General features: G+C 39.9%; 1 protein-coding gene and 1 non-coding gene across 4 annotated transcripts in view; both read left to right on the top strand.

The window, feature by feature from the left end:
• Window positions 1–13,254, top strand: part of CDC42 (cell division cycle 42) — a 50,377-nt gene extending 37,123 nt beyond the window's left edge. Inside the window, exons 4-6 of one of the 3 annotated variants that reach the window (XM_006041528.3) lie at window positions 6,649–6,758; window positions 6,891–7,088; window positions 11,727–13,254. In XM_006041528.3, coding sequence (XP_006041590.1) covers window positions 6,649–6,758; window positions 6,891–7,088; window positions 11,727–11,816 — 398 coding nt within the window. In that variant the 3' untranslated portion in view covers window positions 11,817–13,254. Of the gene's footprint in view, window positions 1–6,648; window positions 6,759–6,890; window positions 7,089–10,234; window positions 11,102–11,726 lie in introns of those variants that run through there. The other 2 variants (NM_001290930.1, XM_006041529.3) reach the window with 2 other exon arrangements.
• A 5,681-nt stretch (window positions 13,255–18,935) lies between these two features.
• On the top strand, window positions 18,936–19,041 carry LOC112583159. The gene has a single exon (XR_003107502.1). It is a non-coding gene; the product is annotated as a U6 spliceosomal RNA (small nuclear RNA).
• Window positions 19,042–22,642: the final 3,601 nt, after the last annotated feature.

Genomic DNA, 22,642 nt, shown 5'->3' with positions numbered 1-22,642 from the left:
CCATGAAATTAAAAGACGCGTACTCCTTGGAAGGAAAGTTATGGCCAACCTAGATAGCCTATTCAAAAGCAGAGACATTACTTTGCCAACAAAGGTCCGTCTAGTCAAGGCTGTGGTTTTTCCTGTGGTCATGTATGGATGTGAGAGTTGGACTGTGAAGAAGGCTGAGCGCCGAAGAATTGATGCTTTTGAACTGTGGTGTTGGAGAAGACTCTTGAGTTCCTTGGAGTGCAAGGAGATCCAACCAGTCCATTCTAAAGGAGATCAGCCCTGGGATTTCTTCGGAAGGAATGATGCTAAAGCTGAAACTCCAGTACTTTGGCCACCTCATGCGAAGAGTTGACTCATTGGAAAAGACTCTGATGCTGGGAGGGATTGGGGGCAGGAAGAGAAGGGGCCGACAGAGGATGAGATGGCTGGATGGCATCACTGACTCGATGGACGTGAGTCTCAGTGAACTCCGGGAGTTGGTGATGGACAGGGAGGCCTGGCGTGCTACGATTCATGGGGTCACAAAGAGTCGGACATGACTGAGTGTCTGAACTGAACTAGATTTAATAATCACTGACAATTTTTGCCTGAATCAGTTTTTCCTACAGTGTTGCAAAATGGGAATCTAAGTCCTAGATGTGCTTATTGTTACAGAGCTCTGGACATAGATAAGAAAGCAGAACAGCTATAACATGGTAGCAGCTTGTTTTGCACCACAATGACTTGTCCTGAACCACAATGACTTGTCTTGAATATCATTCTTCCAGCTAGGGAGGGAAATAATATTAGCATGTTTAATTTGGATAGTGAGTTTTTGTTGATAACTCCAAATTCAGTCCAATTCAAGCTGTCATCTTTGCCTTCACCAATTCCATATTTTCATCTTCATGTCTTCTATAGGTAGATAAGTCCCCAAAAGATGAGTAATATGTTCTCATTTTCACTTCTGCAACACACATAAAACAATTTCAGAATTTTATACCATACCGCTGTGAAAAGCAAATATGTAATAAGAGTTCAAGATTGGTTTGCAGTACCTTTTTCCTTTGGTCTAATAGCATACAAAATTCCTTGGATTTTGTCCCCTCCGCCCCCGTGTGGCTATGTTATTGGGAAGACAGTTCAGTTCATTTATGTCACATTAAATATGTTTCCCTCCATTCTCATTTATTTTATTTATCTCTCTATTTATTTATTTATTTTTTTTTATTATTCTCTCTCTGTTTATGCATTCTCAATTTTCAGAAGATAGCTTCATTTTTGAATTCTAATAATTTTAATTAGTCATTTCAGGCACTACCATAGCAATAAACAAGAGAAAGATTGGACTTTGATGCCAGATAGACCAGTTAGCTAGATAGTTGGGAAGTTAGTTAACTATGTGGAGCTTAATTACCTTGTGTGTAAAATGTTTAAAATATTTTCCTCAGAGGTGGTGTGAAGATTCAGTGATAGTTTAATGGATACATGTGTAAAAACTGAGGAGCTGTGCATTTATGGTTCATTGTTGTTTATCACTAAGTCCTGTACGACTCTCTGTGACCCTGTGGACTGCAGCTCGCCAGGCTTTCCTGTAACTTCACTGTCTCCTGGAATTTGCTCAAATTTATGCCCAAATTTGGTGGTTCAGCCATCTCGGCCTCTGTTGCCCCTTTCTCCTCCTGCCTTCAGTCTTTCCCAGCATCAGGGTCTTTTCCAATGAATCGGCTCTTCACATCAGGTGGCCAAAGTATTGGAGCTTCGGCTTCAACATTAGTACTTCCAATGAATATTCAGGGTTGTTTCCCTTTAGGATTGACTGGTTTGATCTCCTTGTTGTCCAAGGGACTTTATAGAGTCTTCTCTAGCACCACAATTCAAAAGCATAAATTCTTCTGCACTCAGCCTTCTTTATGGTTTAACTCTCACATCCCTACATGACTCACTTTACTATTAAAAAAAACCCAGCACAATGACTGGAATGTGTTTGGTGTACAGCTAATATTATTCTCTTCCTTAGCAAAAGAATAATATTCAGAACAAGCCATAGTGATGTACTTTGACCTGGTTTAGCTGTTGGTGTTCTTGATTCATGTTGTTGTACAGCAGAAGCTAACACAACATTATGAAACAGTTATATTCCAATTAAAAAAAAACTTTCATTGAGGTGTTTTCTAGTATCTGGCTGTCTTCTGTAGTTATCGATCAATTACTTTGTCAGGAATGGCAGTGGTGTCCACAGAGATATTTATAGCCACTTCGGTCTCTAGTGTTATTGTAGAATATTTCTTTGAGTCTTCAGTAAGTTCTGCATTAGCATGCAATGTTATATATAAGCTGGTAGGAATCTCAGGTTCCAGTGTCCCCATTTATTTTTGGATTTTTTTTTATCTCATGATGTAAAAGTTATGAAATTATTTAGGAATAATCTCCGTAACAGGCTTCCCAGGTGGGGCACAGTGGTAAAGAATGTAATGCAGGAGATGTGGATTTGATCCCTGGGTTGGGAAGATCCCCTAGAGGAGGAAATGGTAGCCTGCTCCAGTATTCTTGCCTGGACAATTCCATTGTCAGAGGAGCCTAGTGGGCTCCAGTCTGTAGGGTTGCAGAGAGTCAGACATGATTGAGTGACTGCACACCACACACACACACACACACACACACACACACACACACAACACACACACACACAAGCTCACAAGCTACACACACAAACACACACACACACACACACACACGCTCCACAGCATAGATGGAGCAGGGATCACTAAATGCTGTTGAATTTTGAGAAATTGTGTGTAGAAAAAATGTTTAAGTTTTAATTTGTAGTTGTATATTCTCTGAAATGTTTAATTTGTCTTTATTTGTAATGTCTTCCTGGAATTCTCTGCAAATTGTTTTTTAGCCATATTCTTATTTTTCATACCATGAGAACATTTCAGATTTTTTTATATGGACCAGAGTCCTCAGTTCAAGCTGACTTAATTCCACTTGAATTCAAATTTTGTATATGAGATTGTGAGCAAGGAACAAAACCAGCAACCCATGAGATGTACCCTTGCTTTTTGTCAAGTGTTAAAAATTAAGTGGTGAGCTGGTGTGCTGCTAAATATAATTTTAAGACTTGTAGTCAAAACCTGTCTTATACAGTAGAGGGAAGTTTTGATTATGTTGTGTACCTTAAAGGATGTTAAATGATACTGCTACCTCTATCTTGAGTGAATAATGGCTGCTTGTGACAAACTCAGAAAATAAATTTTAGCTGGATAAATTATGCTTGGATATTGAAGAGATTTGCTCATCTAAGGGATCATATTCACTCTTTTTCCTTAAATTTAGCACTTGAAGCAAATGTAGATGTAAGGTAGCCTACATTTTGTTTATTGAACAATTTTACTTTTGATTTTTTTTTTTTCTCCTTAGCAAAGGAAAAGAAAGATTTATAGCTTTGAGGGCTTGTTATTACAAGTAAATGGACAGACCAATACCTCTTTGGGTCTTGTGTTAAAAAACAATGACTGTTACTTGTTTTTTGCCTCCAGTCCATCTGAATTGAAGGTTGGTTGCATGTAAAACATTGGGCATTTATTTAGATGCTCCCGTTGGTGCTTAGGAGTCTATTTTTGATGCAGGGGCTGGATGACTAAAAATGTAGCCTTTTCTAGTCTGTGTCAGCCTTAATTTTCATGAAATATATTCCATTTGAATAGGGACTAGGGCTAATAAAAGATCTGTACTTTTTATACAGTTTGGTTAACTGTATCATCCTCTTATTTTCTAAATTTAGTTTTTGTTTTATTGTTCTTTTGGAGCTTTGGTTGTAATGCCTCAGAGCTCCAGCTAGTGTTAGAGCTCAGGCAGTTAAGATTGAGAGAATTAAAGAGTTTGGCTGATATTTTTTCCCCCCATTCTTTCCTTTTTAATCCCTTCTGTGTCTACAATTGTACATTATAGTTACACACCTTAGTGCATACCTTTGAATTGTTTTGATTCTAATCCTAGCAGATTGCTGTAGTAAGTATTTAAGTTACATAGTAGCTTGTTATAGTATTTAAGTATTAGGTTAAACACTTTAGTGCATACCTTTGACTTTCTTTGGTTCTAAACGTCAGTAATTGCTAGCGGTACTGAAAGTGATTTTATTGTTTTGTAATCTTTATTTTGACTTCTTAAACCTTATTCACTTGCTTGCTGTATTCTCCTGACAATACGTTTATTGTCTGCTTATGTATTATTTCAGTTCAGTTCAGTCTCTCAGTCATGTCCGACTTTGTGAACCCATAGACTGCAGCATGCCAGGCTTATCTTTAATTACCGTGTTTTGATAGCTACCCTAAATTCTTATATTCTTTCTCATTGGTGGCAAAAAAAAAAAAAAAAAATTTCACTGGCATAGAAAATATTTAGGGTTCCCAGGTGGCAGGACATGACTGAGCAACTGAACAACAACAACAAAATATTTAACTTTTCCTTTTTTTCCCCTAAAATATTTTTTATTGTGGTAAAATGCATATAACATAAAATTTACCATTTTAACCATTTTTAGCATCCAGTTTAGTGTCATTAAGTACTTTCCTATTCTTTTTTTGGTTTGTTTGTTTTGTGGCTGCATGATATGTGGGATCCTAGTCTCCCCTCCACTGGGATTGAACCCTTGCCCTCCACAGTGAAAGTGTGGAGACCCAACCTGGACCGCCAGGGATTCCCTTTTGTTTTTTGTTTGTGAACTGTTCTTGTTAATACATAGGATTGTTGTAGTTCAGTTTTGAAATTGGATTATTAAATCCTTCCTCTGTGACTCTTCCCTTTCCTTCACAGTTTTGGAAATGTGTATGGGTATTTTAAGATCACTTTTTATCTGGAAATAATTTCAAGCTTAAAGAACAGTTGCAGAAATAGTGCCAGGAACCCACATATATCCTTAACAAAATTTACCAGTTTTTAATGTTTTATCTGCTTTCTTCCTCTTTCAACATATTTGTACATACTTTTTTTCCCCCCTGAACTGTTTGAGAGTAAGTCATCATTATCCTCGAATTAGGGCTTTCCTGGTGACTCAGATGGTAAAGAATCGGCCTGCAATGCAGGAGACCCAGGATCAGTCCCTGGGTGGGGAAGATACCCTGGAGAAAGGAATCACTACCTCTCCAGTATTCTTGCCTGGAGAACTCCATGGACAGAAGAGCTTGGTGGGCTACAGTCCATGGGGTCTCAAAGATTTGGACACAACTGAGTGACTAACACACACAGCCTTGAATAAGTGAATTTCCTAAGGATAGAGATATTTTTGTATAATAGTAATCAACTTCAGGAAACTTATCATTGATACTGTACTGTAACATCTATATTCCAGTTTGTCAATTGATCCAAGTCCAGTTTTTTTCTGCTTTTAGTACAGGACCATGTATTGCATTTAATTGTTATGTCTCTTTAGTTTCTTGTAATTTGGATCAGTTCTTCTGCCCCCAACCCCTTTTTTGGTGTTTCATGACATTGTAATATACTACAGACCCAGGAATCCTCACCCTCCTCCCCTCATTTTGGTTTTGGTCTCTTTTCTCATGATTAGATACAAATTATGCTATTTTGGTTGGAATATTACCTTAGTGATGTCTTCCTTAGGATATAAATGTAGAGGCATATGACATTCATCTGCCACTCACTGGTGATGGTAATCTTGATCACTCAGTCAGGGTGATGTCATTTCTTCACAGTGTGGTTATGTTTTTTTCCCCTTGTGATTTATAAATAATCTTTAAGACCATATAAATATTCTCCTTTTCACCAGAGTTTCCTCCATATTAATTTAGCATCGCAGATTCTTGTCGAGTTCTTTTTTTCCTATGTGTTTTCAGCTTCAAGTAGTGGTGTCTTACACGTACCCATTAACTAAACATGTGAGCCTTATTTGGTAGTCATGAGCAGTGGATTTTGTCAGCTGGGTTTTACTGAGGTTTTTGTTTGCTTAGGTCAGCAGTCCTAGCCTTTTTGGCACCAGGGAAGATTTTTCCATGGATTGGGGGTGGGGGGTGGTCTCAGGATAATTCAGGTGCCTTACATTTATTGTGCACTTCATTTCTAATCTAATGCTGCCACTGATCTGACAGGAGGTTCTGGCTCATGGCTTGGAGGTTGGGGACCCCTGCCTTACACAGTTTCACTGTCATTGTTTCTTAGATCTGAGTAGATCTGATTTTTAATCATTTTTGGCAGCAGTTTGTTGAAAACTGTAAATTGATAACAAGGCAAATAATACATAACAAATTCATTGCTGTTCTAAAGCAGTGAAAACAGTTTTTCCATTTTTTTTCTTTATTGATGTATAGTTAACTCACAATATTATATTAGTTTTAGGTGTACAACATAGTAATTTGATATTTTTATACACATCATGCAAAGTTACTAAACTGTTACTGACAGTATTCCCTGTACTGAGCACTACATTCCTGTGACTGACTTATTTTATCACAGTTAGTTTGTACCTCTTAACTAGAATTAGCTGAGTTGAGAGTATTGCTCAAATATTCTGTTACAGAGCCATACATTTTATTAGATAAGTTATGTTCTCATTAGTAAGTGTGCTGTTAACTACATGCTTAATTTGTTAACTGCTTGTGATTTTAATGCTATTAGGCAGCAAGATTCACTTGTTGATTTCTCTGGTTTTCTTCCCCTTAGGGCAAGAGGATTATGACAGATTACGACCGCTGAGTTATCCACAAACAGATGTATTTCTAGTCTGCTTTTCAGTGGTCTCTCCATCCTCATTCGAAAATGTGAAAGAAAAGGTGAGTTAGTCAGATATTCTGTCCCTGAAAAAAAGGTTATCATAGAACTTCTGTTAACTTGTAAATAGCTCTGGAGGCTTGTAGATTAATGCAGGTGTATTTTTTTCTTTTTTTAAAATATCTTTTCTCTAGTGGGTGCCTGAGATAACTCACCACTGTCCAAAGACTCCTTTCTTGCTTGTTGGGACCCAAATTGATCTCAGAGATGACCCCTCTACTATTGAGAAGCTTGCTAAGAATAAGCAGAAGCCTATCACTCCAGAGACTGCTGAAAAACTGGCCCGTGACCTGAAGGCTGTCAAGTATGTGGAGTGCTCTGCACTCACACAGGTGAGGACTGTGCGGAGCCCCATGTCTATTAACAGTGGAATGGTTTGAGTAGCATTTAGGACGTTGGGTTGTTTCTGACAGTGGTCTGCAGCACTCAAGAAAGCTGCCCAGGAAGACTTGTTAGAGGTCTCCGTTTTTATGAAGAAAATTATTCATCTCTAAATAAAGTGCTTGTGTTGGTGAGCTCCCTGTTTTATGTATCATTTGTAGTGGTCAGGGATTGTGTTTATTTTTTTTTTTCATAATTAATGGTAAGGTCCAGATTAGCACATATTTATAAGAGTATGTGAATGATTCCCCTCTTCCCCCTGCCCCCAACTTAAAGTTTCATTTAAGTAAATCTCATCTTTTATCAGTACTGACAGCTGATGCTATAGTCTCCTGGGGTAATTCATCTGAAATTGGGAATTGGTCATAATCATTGAGACTTTCAGAGAAAGCTGCCTTGGCCATTTCTCAAGTTTGCCTTTATATATAGTGTCTCTATTCGAATACTAGATTTTGGGAGGCATTCCTTCCTTACACTGTTCACTTTTCTTTCTGAATGATTTAATTGGAACTCTCTTCATAGTTTGATGGGAAAATTCAGATTCTGAGGACAGCAAGCAGTGTTGAGAGTATTTTGGGTGAGAGTTACAACTGACTTGTGTGATTTCATCTCTACCTTCATGGTATCGCCAACCTATTCTCCCGTTTGAGAATTGTTCTGGTGGGGGGTGGAAGGAAGGATTATGGAAATAATTAGCCCAGAACTTTTTATTCTTTTTTTTGACTTTTAAAACAGTGAACAGACGTGCCTAATTAAAATAAGGCAGGACTGAAGGGTAGAGATTTCTGACAGTTATGTGAGATTCACTTCTATTTTTCACATTGCTTTTTCAGATAGGATTTTTTTTTTAATTAAAAAAACAGATTCTTGATTAAATGAAAATGGCATATATAGTTACATATTATACATGTACTAGGTATTAGTATGTAGGGTGTAGACATAATTTAATAATCTCCAATTTAGCCCTGGGCTGGATATGTAAAGACAAAATTTTTGTTGGAAGCTGGATATTTCACAGGATAGTTTCAAGGCCTAATTTTATTCTTCCAAGCCCAGTTTTTCTTGGCAGTTCATTTCTGTTGTATTGATACTGTAGATATTTAAAAGTTGAGATGATTTTATATTTTCTTACATGTATGGCTGAAATTTAAAAAAATGCTTAATTGTACAGCTGGCTGAGATTTTAAAAAATGCCTAATGCTTCTGTGTTTTGCTAGCATCCCCAGAAAAATGTGTGTGTGTACTGAAGAAGGATGTGTGTGGAACATTTGAGTCAGATAATTGTTGCATATCCCCATTCTCTGAATATGGGTTGCCTGTGGGGGAAATGGAGGCAAGTAAGCCATGTGGACCCACTTTTAGGTCACTAGAGACGCTCATTTTAGAGAACTGGATGCTTCCATATAAGATGTTCTACGTTATGAACAGATTTATTCAGGAAGTCCCTTTTCAGAGAACAGAAATTTGGAAGTCTTAGTAAATATATTTTTCTTATCAGATTTTGAAGTTTGGAGAAATCAAAAGAGAAGACAGAAAATGGGGTCCCTGGTACAGTTTGGAAGCCGAAGTTTTTAGGACTCCAGAATTTGTTGGTTCCTCTAAAACTGAACTCTTTATATAATCAGATAGTGTGATTAAAGCAAAGATTAGGTTTGTCTTGTGGGGGATTAGTTGATCTTTGTCAATAAGCAGGAACATATTTGCTTCTTATTAAGGGACGCCCTAGTTTCTTATTGTTGTCCTCTTTTTTCCCCTTATAAAATTTATTTCCCCTTCATAGCTTCCCTCCTTTCTTTTATGTTTGACAACCAGAATTTGCTCCTAGATACGTAGAAAGAATTTCAGAGGAACCTTTGACTTGTTCAGCATTTCTAGTTTGTGAAAGACACAGAAGGAAGAAAACTTTTTTTAACCTTTGTTTCTTTTCAAGTGCTTATTGTTATTTCTCATTTATTTTGTACCTAATGGAATATGTGGTGCCAGTCCTCTAAGATAGTAGGTGGGGGCGGTGAGCAAAGTGGGGCCAGCGGGAACGTCTGGGGCTCGCACATTTGGTACCGGAGCTGTGCTCTGGGGCTTTGGGGGGCATGTTTACTTGGGATCCAGCTGACCTAAAGGACATGTGAAACTTGTTTGGGTGGTAAATCTGTGGCTTCAGATTTAGGTTGAGTTTAGGTTGAGTCTGTAGACCTGGTACCAGTACTGCTGAGTCATACTGTCACGCTGGAGTTCTGGCTGAGGTGTAAGTGTGTTTCTGCATCTTACTCCTTATAGAGCTGAGAATATTCTTTGTTTTCACTCCATGCTTTATGCTCTGATACCCCACGCGGACATTAAAAGCATTGATTTGCTTGCTAAAACTCATTCTAGGACCCCATTCTTTGTTTTCCTATTGGGTGGTGGTTACTTGCTCTAACACATTACTGAATAACTGAAGTGTATGCTGTTTCTAGAGTCTTTTCTTTAAACTTCTCCCAGTTGGTACTGCTGAACAATTAACACTTTTTCTAAATGCCTGAACCTGTTGTTCTGGAAAACTTGTTTAATCTGAAATCCTGATTAATCCCATCTAGATACGTCATTGAATCTAGAAACATGTAGCATGCTTGTTAGTCTGCTATTTGTGTCCTTCAGTTATTCAGGGGATGAATTCACAGAAGCCTGAAATTGTAATAGGTTTAGTTCCAAACTGTGTGTGCCATTCTTGTCATTAGATGTACTTGGGTATTTTACAAGTACTAATCCTAATTATTTAATGCATGTATCTTGTGTTTATGTATCCATTTTATTTCTCTGGCACTGTTTTCATTAATATGTTGTAATGTTAGATTTCAAAGTGTGATTGTTCTAGAAATCAACATGGCATTGTCACAAAAATTGTTTTCTTGCTCCGTTAACCTTTTTTGAGGTAAGACGTTTGTTCAGTTTTTTACTCTGTTGATAATGGACTTAAGATCCAGCTTTTTGGCAGTTACTTTTCTAAAGGTGCATTGCTTCTGTGAATTCAACCCATTTAATCCGGACTGCTGTTGTATCTGCTAGTCTTTCTAATCCTCTAACCTGGCTGCTATTCTCTCTCCTCCCCTCTGTCTTGTAGAGAGGTCTGAAGAATGTGTTTGATGAGGCTATCCTAGCTGCCCTCGAGCCTCCGGAAACTCAACCCAAAAGGAAGTGCTGTATATTCTAAACTGTTTTCTCCTTCCCCTCTTTGCTGCTGCTTCCTGTCCCACTACTGTAGAAAGATCGTTTAAAAACAAAGGAATAAAACCATCCTGTTTGAAAGCCTCTGCGTCTTTTTACTCACTACCTTAGAGCAACCTCTGTATTAGTTTTTGATCAAGAATGCAATATCTTATAGAATATTTTTTGTGATCAGTAGTCAAGTTGGACTTGTTTAACTTTCTGCTGCTTGAGTTGCCTGATGCTGAGAGCTTTTTGGTTTGGATTACTATTGCAAAAGGGAACTTGGTCTGGCAATTAAGAATGTCCTCTTGGAGAAAATTAAGAGTTTTTAACACTTCTAGATCTTAGTTCTTGATGGAGAAAATAACACAAACATCGTTTTACGCTTGTGACCCATTGTTAATTGTAATTGCATGACAAAATTTATGGGGAAAGGGTGACCTGCTGGTAGAGTGTACTGGGGAAGGGAGGATTCTTTTCTGGTTTTCCTTTGTGCAGTGAAACTTTGTGTTGCAATTGCTGTGGCTGTCTGTGCTGTAGTGGAGAGTTTGTCAGTCTGGGTGGGAAAGATACTGATGTACCTGCTACTGCTTTATGAGATCATTTGTTACACTCTTTTAAGAATAGCATCCATTTTAACAGTTGACTGAAGGTTTGTTAATGTTGAGATGTAAAGCTGCCACCTTTATATTTTCCTGCTTCTGATTTTATTGTTGTGAGGGGAAACATACAATTGTGGTTACCTTCAAATTTTGAAATTAAAAATATACAATTGTTTGTATACATGCCTGATGAAGCTTTTTATTCCTGTTGCACTGACTGGCTCTAGTTTCTCATATGTATCAGGTACCCACGTTTCTGCTTCCTTGAACCCCCTGGCTCTTAATTGGTGGGAAAAAGGGAGTTGAGAGGGAATACCTTTGATGCAGCCACTGTCATCGCTCTCTCCATCTTTGCCTGCGCCTTCCATGTGATAAGGATGCCGCTGCCCAGTGCCCGACCTCTCGCTCCTGTTTCATATTCAGCTGTTTCATTTGAATGCAGAGCTGCTTAGTTGTTTTTATGGAAAATGTTTCAGCAGCACATTGTACAAAACTCATATTGAATGAGCAAATGACACGTGTGCTTGTTTGCTTCTTGTGACATACATTGGTCTGCAGAAAGCTTTCTCAAAGAACCACTGTCTCACTCATGAATATCTGCTCCTCTGCTCCTGAATTGCTGGATCCTTCCAGTGCCCTGCCTGGACAGAACTTGGTGAAGTGAGATAATTGTGTTGAGATTCAGGATTTTTCAGTGACTCGTTCTTGGCCAACTCTTGGGGGTTTGAATGTTTTAAATTTGATCTTCAATTTTATTATACTGAGTATCAGACTGCAAATTTTTTTCTTTCTACCCCTTTTCAGAAAGGCCTAAAGAATGTATTTGATGAAGCAATATTGGCTGCCCTGGAGCCTCCAGAACCGAAGAAGAGCCGCAGGTGTGTGCTGCTATGAACGTCTCTCCAGAGCCCTTTCTGCACAGCTGGTGTCGGCATCATACTAAAAGCAATGTTTAAATCAAACTAAAGATTAAAAATTAAAATTCGTTTTTGCAATAATGACAAATGCCCTGCACCTACCCACATGCACTTGTGTGAGACAAGGCCCATAGGTATGGCCCCCTTCCCCCTCTCAATACTAGTTAATTTTGAGTAATTGTGTATTGTCAGAAAAGTGATCAGTACTAGTTTTTGTTTTGTCGTTTCAAAAAAATTATTATTATTTTTTTTGTTTGTTTAAAAGCAAGGCATGCTTGTGATGACTCTGTAACAGACTAATTTGGGCTGTTGAAGCTGTTCCCGGGTTCCACTCCGGCGAGTAATCTGGGATATCTAGTGTTTTTTTTTTTTTCTTTCTTTTTTTTTTCGTTTGGGCGGGGGAGTGTGTGTGGGATTTGTTTATATTTAGTCTTTTTTTTTTTTTAAATCCATTAACCATTGGACAGCCCTTAGGGGAGGAGGATGGATTGATTCCATGTTCCACTTCCTAGATCTAGTTTAGAGAACATGTTCCCCACCTGGTGCTCTTAGGAAGGAGTATAGTAAACGCCTCATTTAATAATATACTCCTTTTTGAAAGTTGCCTTTTCTCTCCACCCTTGAGTAGGTCCAGTATTTGATGAAACTCATGAAAGTGGGTGGAACCTGTCTCGCCCCTCCTCTTTTCTAGGATGCACTATATATGTGACTGTGACTCTCAAGGAAATTTGTTTGCCATTTGCTGATTTTTTTTTTTGAAGTTAATTTCTAACTTCTTTCACTGATAAATGAAGAAAAGTATTGCACCTTTTGAAATACACCAAATGGATTGAGTACATAATTAAAAAACTTTTTTTTTCCCCCTGTCAGTCATTGTCTTAATATGCTTAGGATAGACATGCAGCTTAATAGTGTATGATATGGTGTTCCTAGAACACAGCTGAAGACCTGGTATATAGAGGAAATCCAAGGGGTGGTGCTAGAAGACAGATGCCTGTGGGATGATTCACATCCTCTTCCAAGTCTGAGGATGGAGACCTGCTTCATTAAGAAGCTGGGGGTGGGGTGGGGGTGGGGAGAACCTTTAACAACATGGGGACCAGTCAGGGGAATCCCCTTATTTCTGTTTTGCATACAAGGAACCCTAGAGCAGCCAGGTGAGGCTCTCTAGTTCAGTAAAAATCCTAGGGAGAGTCTTAGGAAGACTCTTCATAAGTGTTAATAAGGATTTTATCAGCTTATTTTCGTTGCAGTTTTCAAGTTTTAAAAATGTTAGGTTATCTTCCCCACCTTCCCCAAATCCTAATTCTTGTAGATTTCATTAGTGTTGAACCAATGCTTTCTCATGTCTCAATTCTTTGTATATGCATTCTTTTCAGATGTATTAAACAAACAAAAAAACCCTTCACAAGTCAGCCTGGGGGTTGTTATTTTCCCTCCGCCTCTTAATCTTTAGACATTTAGGAGTGGGAACTTGACTCTCATTGACATCAATTTCTAACAGATTCAGGATAAAAATTTAGAACATAAAGATTTAATGTACTTGTTCTTTGGAATTCAGGTTGAGATATTTTTTCCTCTCCTCATATTCAGGTTTCTGCCTTCTCCCCTAAGTTTGACAGGTAGCCTACAAACTCCTTTTCTTTAATATCGAGTGGGTTCCATAGAGAAGTGCTCTGGCAGCTCAGTGCCCGTGTTGTTGAAATGACAGCGTACCTCCAATCCATGGATTAGTGGGAAAGCAGCCATTTTTTCTCCCAAGTTTTCTGTATCAGTGGTTTTCATACTTTGCTGCTTTATAGAGTGCGGCTTGAGCAGGGGATTATTTAGAAGCTTTCCAGGTACTTCCATTATGCAGCCAAGTTTGAGAACCACTGCTCCAAAGGTGTTAACCACAAACTGCTTCTATCAAATTACAGATTCTGTGCCTTGTATCTGAATATAGGGCACATTTTCTGTAGGTGCCAAGAATGATTCATTTATTTTTAAGAGCATTATACTGATCTGTATGAGAATCTTAGACACTAAGGGCTGTTAATTCAGTTAATAAGGCTGATGCAGTGTGTAGCCTCATTTTCATAGTTTTCTATGTGGAGTCATGTTTGACTTGATTCTGTTCTGTGCTAGAACTTAGCTGGGCTGGTTGGGAAGATGTTAGGAGGAAGCAAATCTAGGCTTTACTGTTTTAACCAATGTGTCTTACTTCTTCCGTGTTGGCCGTACCTGGGAGAGACACATGGATCATGTTATGAGACTCTGGGGAGCAGGAACTCCGTATCCCTTGTTCTTGGTATAGTGGCATATGGGTCCATCCTGATTCTCACTGGATCCCTGGTCTAGAGCACATAAGAGATAGCTCTGAAAATAGTCATTGGATGAGTACATGGTTTCAAGAATGAATAAATGAAATAGAGCAGGTTACGTGGTGGTATTGTTGTATTTTTCACACATCAGAAGAACAGTGGTGCTTAAAGCTAACATTGTTTTCTAGTTAGGCATTTTCAATTTGATTTCCAATATCAGAAGCAAATGGATGAAACTGACATTGTTTTCTGTTTAAATATTGTTTTTCTATTTGACTTAACAAACTTGTCTGTTATCTTTGGCTTAGTGATACTGCCCAGCGTGTGTGATAATAGAGATTGGAAAAGGGCTATTTTAAAAAGTCCTTAGCAGACTTAGTTTATGGCAAAATTTACAACATTTAGCCTAATACAACACCCAATAAATACATCACTGTATTTCTAAAATACTGATGTTTTACTGAATGTCTTAGAAATAGGTTCTGTAGTTTGTTAAAGTTGGCATCCTTTGAGCTGGATTTTCTCTTTGGCTGCACCACATGGCTTGCAGGATCTTAGTTCCTGACCCGGGATCAAACCCAGGCCGCCAGCGGTAAAAGCACCTAGTTTTGACCACTGGACTCCCAGGGAATTCCCTTTGAGTTGGATTTTATGCCAGTAGAAGGACTATATTAATATATTTTAAGGGAATAGAACGTTGATCGTGGAATCAAAGGAATGATTACAATATTTCCTTTATTCTAAAATGTTATATTTCCTTTTTCTGAGGCAGGGCTTATTTTCGTAGTATTGAATATAATCAGAATACCTCTTAAAGTTTTGTGTTATACATTTAGTGTAGTGGTGCTTTTTTCTGAAAAGCTGTCGTTAGATCATTGGTGTCTTCTAATTATCTTCACAATATCTTCATAGAATGGATAAGATACTACTTTTTCTTCATTGTTAGATTTGGACTATTCTCTTGTTTTCCTCCTCCCATTTTGATGTTGTTAGTGGTTATTGGAGGGTGCTGAATGCTAAGGAACTGGTGTACAGGGACCCTGCTTCTTGAGGTTAGTCTTCTCTGGGTACAGCTAACATACATTGAAAATTTGGAAGGTTTTTCACCAAGAAGTAGCAACTCTGTTATTTTTCAGGAAAGGCTGAGCTCTTCATGGTTAGGATATCTGAATAATATGTGAGCGGAGTATCTTTGAATCACATTCCTGATTTAGCTCTCAGTGTTTTCTGTAAGACTTACCCAGTTTGCCCTAACGTCAGAGCATGGTGATTTAACTTAAAAAGCTCAACAGAAGACCACACCTTAATATTTTCTTCTTTCCATGGCTGTTACAATATTTTGTTTATATATTACTTTTTTTTTTCTAAAGAGCCCCTCCTCCTTTTAAAAAAAATTTTATTAACTATTCCTACAATAATGGTACATTACAAACCACTCTAACTCTCAGCTGGCTTTATCCAACAGCATTTATTTTTCTAGATTGTGGGTCAGTTGGATTTTGCCTCCAAGCTTCAGATTGGGCTCAGGTTGGCTTCATGTTTCTTGTTCTGGAGCCTTCCAGAGAAGACATTAGGTGGTGAGCCAGAGTGGGTGCAGGAGCAAGCACATTGAAAATCCCTCACATTCCATTGTCCAGAGGGTTCCACATAGCCAGGCCCAAAAGCCTGCCACTCAGATGTTCATTTCCCTCAGATTTAGTAATTAAAAAGAACGGTTTTCTTTCTTTCCTTCTTAATAAGGCTCTTGAGGATATTAGCAGAGAATAAAACAGATGTGAGTTCCTGACTTCTGCTTGGAATTTTCTTTCCTTTACATAAAGTTTTGATACCTGCCTTTTTTTTGAATAACCATTTGAGAGAGTAAAACTTTTCTCTGCACGTGTATGCCCATGACATACATTCATTCGTCAGAGCTCTTGTTCTGTACTAGGCTCTGGAGCCATTGGAGAATGACAGCCCTAACTCCGTGTGCGGGCAGCTTCACTCTCCTGGCCCCTTTGTATATAAAATGAGTCTGTACTTAACTATCATTGAGGTTTCAAGTGCAAGTCTACATAGGTGTGGGGTAGGACCTGGGAATCAATCTAGTTTCTAGATATTCCCAAGGAAAGTTATGACCAACCTAGATAGCATATTGAAAAGCAGAGACATTACTTTGCCAACAAAGGTCCATCTAGTCAAGGCTATGGTGTTTCCAGTGGTCATGTATGGATGTGAGAGTTGGACTGTGAAGAAAGCTAAGTGCCGAAGAATTGATGCTTTTGAACTGTGGTGTTGGAGAAGACTCTTGAGAGTCCCTTGGACTGCAAGGAGATCCAACCAGTCCATTCTGAAGGAGATCAGCCCTGGGATTTCTTTGGAAGGAATGATGCTAAAGCTGAAACTCCAGTACTTTGGCCACCTCATGCAAAGAGTTGACTCATTGGAAAAGATTCTGATGCTGGGAGGGATTGGGGGCAGGAGGAAAAGGGGACGACGGAGGATGAGATGGCCGAATGGCATCACCGACTCAATGGATGTGAGTCTGAGTGAACTCTGGGAGATGGTGATGGACAGGGAGACCTGACGTGCTGCGATTCATGGGGTCGCAAAGAGTCGGACACGACTGAGCGACTGAACTGAACTGAACTGAAGATAGACCTTGGATTCGTTATGTTTGGGGACCAGTGTGTGCCTCAGTGGTTCTTAACTCTGACTGTGTGGATGGCACCTTTGGAGCTTATTTAAAAAAAGGAAAATAATGCCTGCAGCAATTTTAGGCAATCCCTGGAAATAGGGTCTGGGTATCACAATTTTTTTCAAATTATTTTTTGTAGGAACATCATGGCTTTAAAGGTCATTTGCTATTTTAATATGCCCCAGGTTTCGGAACTGTGGCACTAGATTGTCTCTTTAAGGTTTCATTTATATCTGACCTGAGTTTTAGAGTAATTTTGGACTACAGTCTTTAAAGCTTTTTTCTCCTTTGAGGAAGAGGCTCTCCATACTTGTGCTCCCAAGCTAGCATTCAGTTCTTCGTAAGCCTTAGTTTTACAAAGTGCGTAGTCATGGTCTTACTGGTGGACTGACACTGAGATAGTTTAGGCCGTTGTCTCAGCGGTTAGGTTACTTAGGCAGCAGTTTGAGAAGGGGGCAGGTATTTGAGGTGTAGAGTTCAGCTAAGGTTTTCTAAATTAAAGCTAGAATGTAGAGGAAGGCTGTATTTCCCTGATAACTTCAAGATAAGTGTACTGTACAGATTTCATTGAAGATGGAGGTCTTTTACTCTTCCAGGAATATTCTGATTCATCTGCAGAGAGTACACTGGTCCAGATTCAAAAATATAAGGTAGTGCTATGATTATAAATTGAAGTTATTCCAGTAGAGTACATTGGACTTGTAGGAGGTGAAATCTCGTGTTAACTCATGGTCACTTGTTTCCTCTGCTGCAACTCCACCCCACCCCCACCCAACCCCACCCCCACACCGATCCTAGTTATTTGTCAGACCTTTGGGCAGTGTCACTTGGCTTTTATTTCCTGTTTTGTCAGTGAGTATAGTTGCAAGTGGGTTGATTTTTTTTTTTTTTTTTTTTTGAGTGGTTAAATAGGTAATGGTTTCCTTCGTATTAGCCTTATTCTGATACATTAATATTTGGTTGTATGGGGTCTTAGTTTCTTGGTTTGTGGTTTAGGTGTAAGTTGATGCAAAGCCCATGTGACCAGTCCTCTCAGAGGCAGCAACTGGAGCAGAGTACCTGGGTGGGTTTACAGATAATCATTGCTTTTGAGCCATAAAGTCTGAACTGAAAATTCTTTCTTAACTACCTGGTAATGGGCCATTGGCTATTTGGGGTATAGCCTCATGTAAGTGGGAAAACTTGTGCCAGTATCCAGCTATCTCTTTCTTTTAAACAATTTGTTGAGCTATTTTAAACTCTGTTCTGTAGCCCATGGATTTCTTGGATTGTTGAGATTAACTCCATCTAGTGGTGAATTTAAGTTAAAACTGATAGTGACTCCAGGTGGACTCTCCCTAACAGCATCCCTGTATGTGGGTGTTTTTTTTTCCCCTGGCTCCTGGGCGTGTGGGATCTTCGTTTCCCAACGAGGGATCATACCCATATCCCCTGCAGTGGAAGTGTGGGGCCCTCACCACTGGTTTTGATGTTGTTTAGTTGCTAAGTCATGTCCAATTCTTTGCGGCCCCATGAACTGTAACCCTCCCAGGCTCCTCTGGACTGCCAGGGACCGCCAGTGTAGGGTCTTGATGGCAGAAGGTGGGGAGAAGGTGGTGAGGTAGAAAGGAATAGTGACTGAGCCAGTTCCCTGGTGGACGAGGGAAATTTCTGAATTATCTAGGAGAAGTTAGGAGTCAGAATTTGTACCAGTCAGAATGTAAAAATCTGAGGTGGTGTGTGCTGGTGGGATATAGTTGCCCTGAATTATAAGACTGTACTAGCTGCGTGATTTTGTCAGTGAATGTCTGTTGGCTCCATTTGCTTCATCTGTAAATAGGAATAATGGTAAATTCTACATCTCAGGTGGTGAGTGTGAGAATTAAATTATGTCATATATGTGACTGTGTTCTGTAAACACATAAGTGTAATGCAAATATTAACAGCTACCAGATTTGCTTTGCACTGGGGAGAATTTAGGTTTATGTGAGGGAGTACTTACTAACACCATTGTGACATTGCTCCTGGGTGTATATTGCAGAGTTTGTGTTTGAGTATAGGAGTACAGATTCACTGTTTATAGAGCTAAGGCGGTAGAGCTCCAGGTAGTTTAGAGCTTTCTTTAAGAAGAATCTAAGTGCTCGCTTCGGCAGCACATACACTAAATTGGAACGATACAGAGAAGATTAGCATGGCCCCTGCGCAAGGATGACATGCAAATTCGTGACACGTTCCATATTTTTTGATTTGGGAGAATGGCATTGAAACATGTATAATATCATATATGAAACAAATTGCCAAAAAAAAAAAAAAAAAAAGAAGAATCTAAGATTCAAGCTTCTCAATTTAATAGAAATACTTCATGGTCATAGGGCGTGTATCCCAGAAGCTGGATATGCTTCGTCTCTGAAGTTGCTTTCCTTCTCAGACACTCGGGAGGCAGGAACACGTAAAAAAAACCCCTCTGAAGATGAGGTCAGCCGTGCAGCTTTCCTCCGTGCCCCAGAATTACCAGGACTCTTGTCCCAGGTTGGCCAAATCCCTGAAGCTAAGCGTGACGATTTTGCTGGTCCAAGCCGTTTTGTGAATATCAAGGGATAAGAAAATGGCAACCCACTCCAGTGGTCTTGCCTGGAGAATCCCAGGGACAGGGGAGCCTGGTGGGCTGCCGTCTATGGGGTCGCACAGAGTCAGACACGACTGAAGCGACTTAGCAGCAGCAGCAAGAATTATTCAGAAACATAATTAAGAACTCACATCTCCCCCATGCTTTTGTTTTGTGTAATGTCAGTTTTACATGTTCATTTAGTACTAAGAAGCCCTCTGTTAGTGGGATGGATGTGGACGGTTCTAATAAGAATGAAAGTCAGGGAGGGGAACTGAACACGCCAAGAAGAAGAGAAATCACATTGAGCTGTGTGGGTGTGTTGTTGGGGAGAGGAAAGGTAGGAGGTAAAAGTAAATCAGGAAAGGCTTCTTGAAAAAGGTGAAAGATGGGTCTGATTTGGACATGCAGAGATACACAAGGCTGGAGGGGTCAGGTGGATGAGTGTGGATTTCTGGGAGGAAGGAAAGGAGACAGAGAGGCACCTGGCATGTTGGAGTAGACAGGAGCCCAGGTTAGGGATGGGTGTAGTGTGAAGAGAGGTAGCTCTTAGGGGCCCCCACAAACATCTGAGTGTTAGAGAGGGAGCACTAATTACTCCAGGAGGGCTCTAGTTACTGAGGTTCATAAAAGAAATGGAACATACTCTTTGGTAAAAGAATAGCGATGTTTACTGACTACAAATAGCGATGTTTACTACTACTGTGTGCTTGCACTGTGTTGAACCCACAGTATTATCATATTTAATGCTCAGAACAGCCCTGTGAGATTTATGTTGCAAGTAACTGCTTTATGGGGCTTCCCAGGTGGCTCAGTGGTAAAGAATCTGCCTGCCAAGCAGGAGACACAGGGCATGTAAGTTCAATCCCTGGGTCAGGAAGAGCCTTGGAGTAAGAAATGTCAACCCACTCTAGTATTCTTGCCTGGAAGACTTAATGGACAGAAGAACCTGATGGACTACAGTCTATGGCTGAGCACACATGCAACTTTGTTTTACAGATAAGGACTCTGAGACTTCATAATTAACATCTCCAACCAGAATTAGAACTCAGGTCTATCTGATTCTGGAACCTGTGTGCTTAACCACACATATATTGTGAAAATAAAATGTATATGACCAATTACAAAGCTGAAGAACTGTAGTTCAAGCATCGTGTAATGCAGAGGGCAAGCATGGCAGTGTAAAAGGCTTTATCTGTAATGGCAGGTTATTGGGTAGGACCTTCTGGGAAAGGTGACTTTAGGAACAGTTCTGGCTTGAGAGAATGATTCCCTTTTCCTTTGCATAGATTTAGAGGATCTTGAGGTGCCTTTGATTTTGTATAGTCTGCCTGTAGTCCCTGCTCAACTGTAGAGATGTGTTTTTTTTTTTTTTTTTTCATCATAGCAGCCCTGTGGGTTGGCAGAGCAGGGTCTGTTGATGAGAAAGCTGGACCTTAGAGAGTAACCAAGGCCAGGGAGGTGATGGGAGTACCATGAGACCTGGTGCCGTGCCGTGCTAAGTCACTTCGGTTGTGTTCGACTTTGCAACCATATAGACTATAACCCACCAGGCTCCTCTGTCCATGGCATTCTCCAGGCAAGAATACTGGAGTGGGTTGCCTAGCCCTCCTTCAGGGGACCTTCCTGACCCAGGAGTCAAACCCATATCTCTTACATCTCCCGCGTTGACAGGCAGGGTGTTAACCATTAGTGCCACATGGGAAGCCCATGCAACTCACAGAATGACCTTTAGAATCACACCATTGTTTTCCATATATCTAGCATGGGCCTGATCAGGAGAAAGGAACTCTATTACTAGATAACAAAATTCTCATTAGCTTGACCCAAATAAAGGAAAAGCGTTTGGAATTCTGGGGCTGCATCTCTCCAGAGGTCAGGGTTCCTCACTCTGTCCTGAGTTTACGTAGTGAGCCTAGACTTGGTCTGTGCTTGTATTAGTGCTTTTACTTGGTCTTTAATGGGACCCCCTAAGGGAGGGAAGATAGATGACATCACTTGCCAGATGGCAGGACTGAAGTTACACAGCTTTGGCTCTGTCAGTGACTTGACCTTTGGCCTTAGACAAGTACCATAAGCCTTCTGAGCTTTGCATGCTCCTCTGTGAAATAAAAGTATTCTGTTACCTTAAAGATGTGAGGGTTAAATAAAATGCTATAATGTGAAGCACTTAGCATGGTCCTGGGCAAGTAGTAGATACTCAGGAGTAAATGGGATAAATTGAAGCTCTCATCACCATTGGCTCACTTTGAACCAGGGCCAGGGAACCCTCTTGGCTTCTGGGTCTCGGGCTGCTGTGAAAGAGGGGGCTTCAGCCCCACTGCCAGGAATAGGAAATCCTTGCAGGGAGCTCGGGCGTATTGTCCCCCCACCTCACACCTAACCTGCTCTGGGGCAGGGCTGGCTGGCTGTCCTCGGTGCCAGGCCCACAGTGGACCCTTAGTGCAGCTTCCTGGACCTCCTTTGTAAAAGCTCTATAAGATCTGCACTGGTCTAATGGGGGAGGGATGTTTGGCTTGATTCTGAATCTCTTACTCATTTAAGAACTGCCACCTCTTCTCTACGGCTTTAGTATTTCACAGCTGTATTGGTGTCAGGGAGTTCAGTGGATCCCTTGGCAGCTTGTGAGGTGGGCAGGCACCTGCGAACTCACTTGCTTCATGTGAGAATGACTTCACTCTGGGACGCCATTGATAGTTCTCTTGTCTGCTCCTGTAAAATTCCTCTGTCTTAAACACCAATTTCTTTTAAGACCAATCTTTCCTTAACCTGTAAGATTCTTGAACCCTGATAAATGTAATGTTTTGCTTCTAGCTTGCATTATGGTGTTTGATCTTACCTCTTCGTTTCTCCCGTGGTAGGTGATATCTCTACTGGAAAAAGCTCTGGATTGCTATTTGGAAGTGCAGGTTCTAGTTGGGGCATCAGAATTCCCTTGGACAAGTTGCTGTACCTTTTTTGAGCCTCAGTTTCTCCATGTGTAGATAAAATGGTGTTCAGCTCCTTTTTGGTTTGTATCTTTTTAGCAGTAGGCCTCTTTTATTCCAAGTAAAATCTTGCATAGAGCCGTGTTACAGAGACCGAAAATGTATCATGGGGAACAGAGCTGCTGTGACTTAAGCAAGTAATTTTAAAGAGAAACAGTATGGAATAAAAAGAAAAATACATATACTTTGGAGTAGAGGGAACCTAATTATGAGTTCGACTGTGTCAGTAACTAGCAGTGTTAGAGCAAACTA

This window comes from Bubalus bubalis, chromosome 2 (genome assembly GCF_019923935.1).
Source record: "Bubalus bubalis isolate 160015118507 breed Murrah chromosome 2, NDDB_SH_1, whole genome shotgun sequence".
NCBI classification, from domain to species: Eukaryota; Metazoa; Chordata; class Mammalia; order Artiodactyla; family Bovidae; genus Bubalus; species Bubalus bubalis.
Note: the sequence above shows the minus strand (reverse complement) of the source record. Positions and strands in the feature narration are given on the sequence as shown.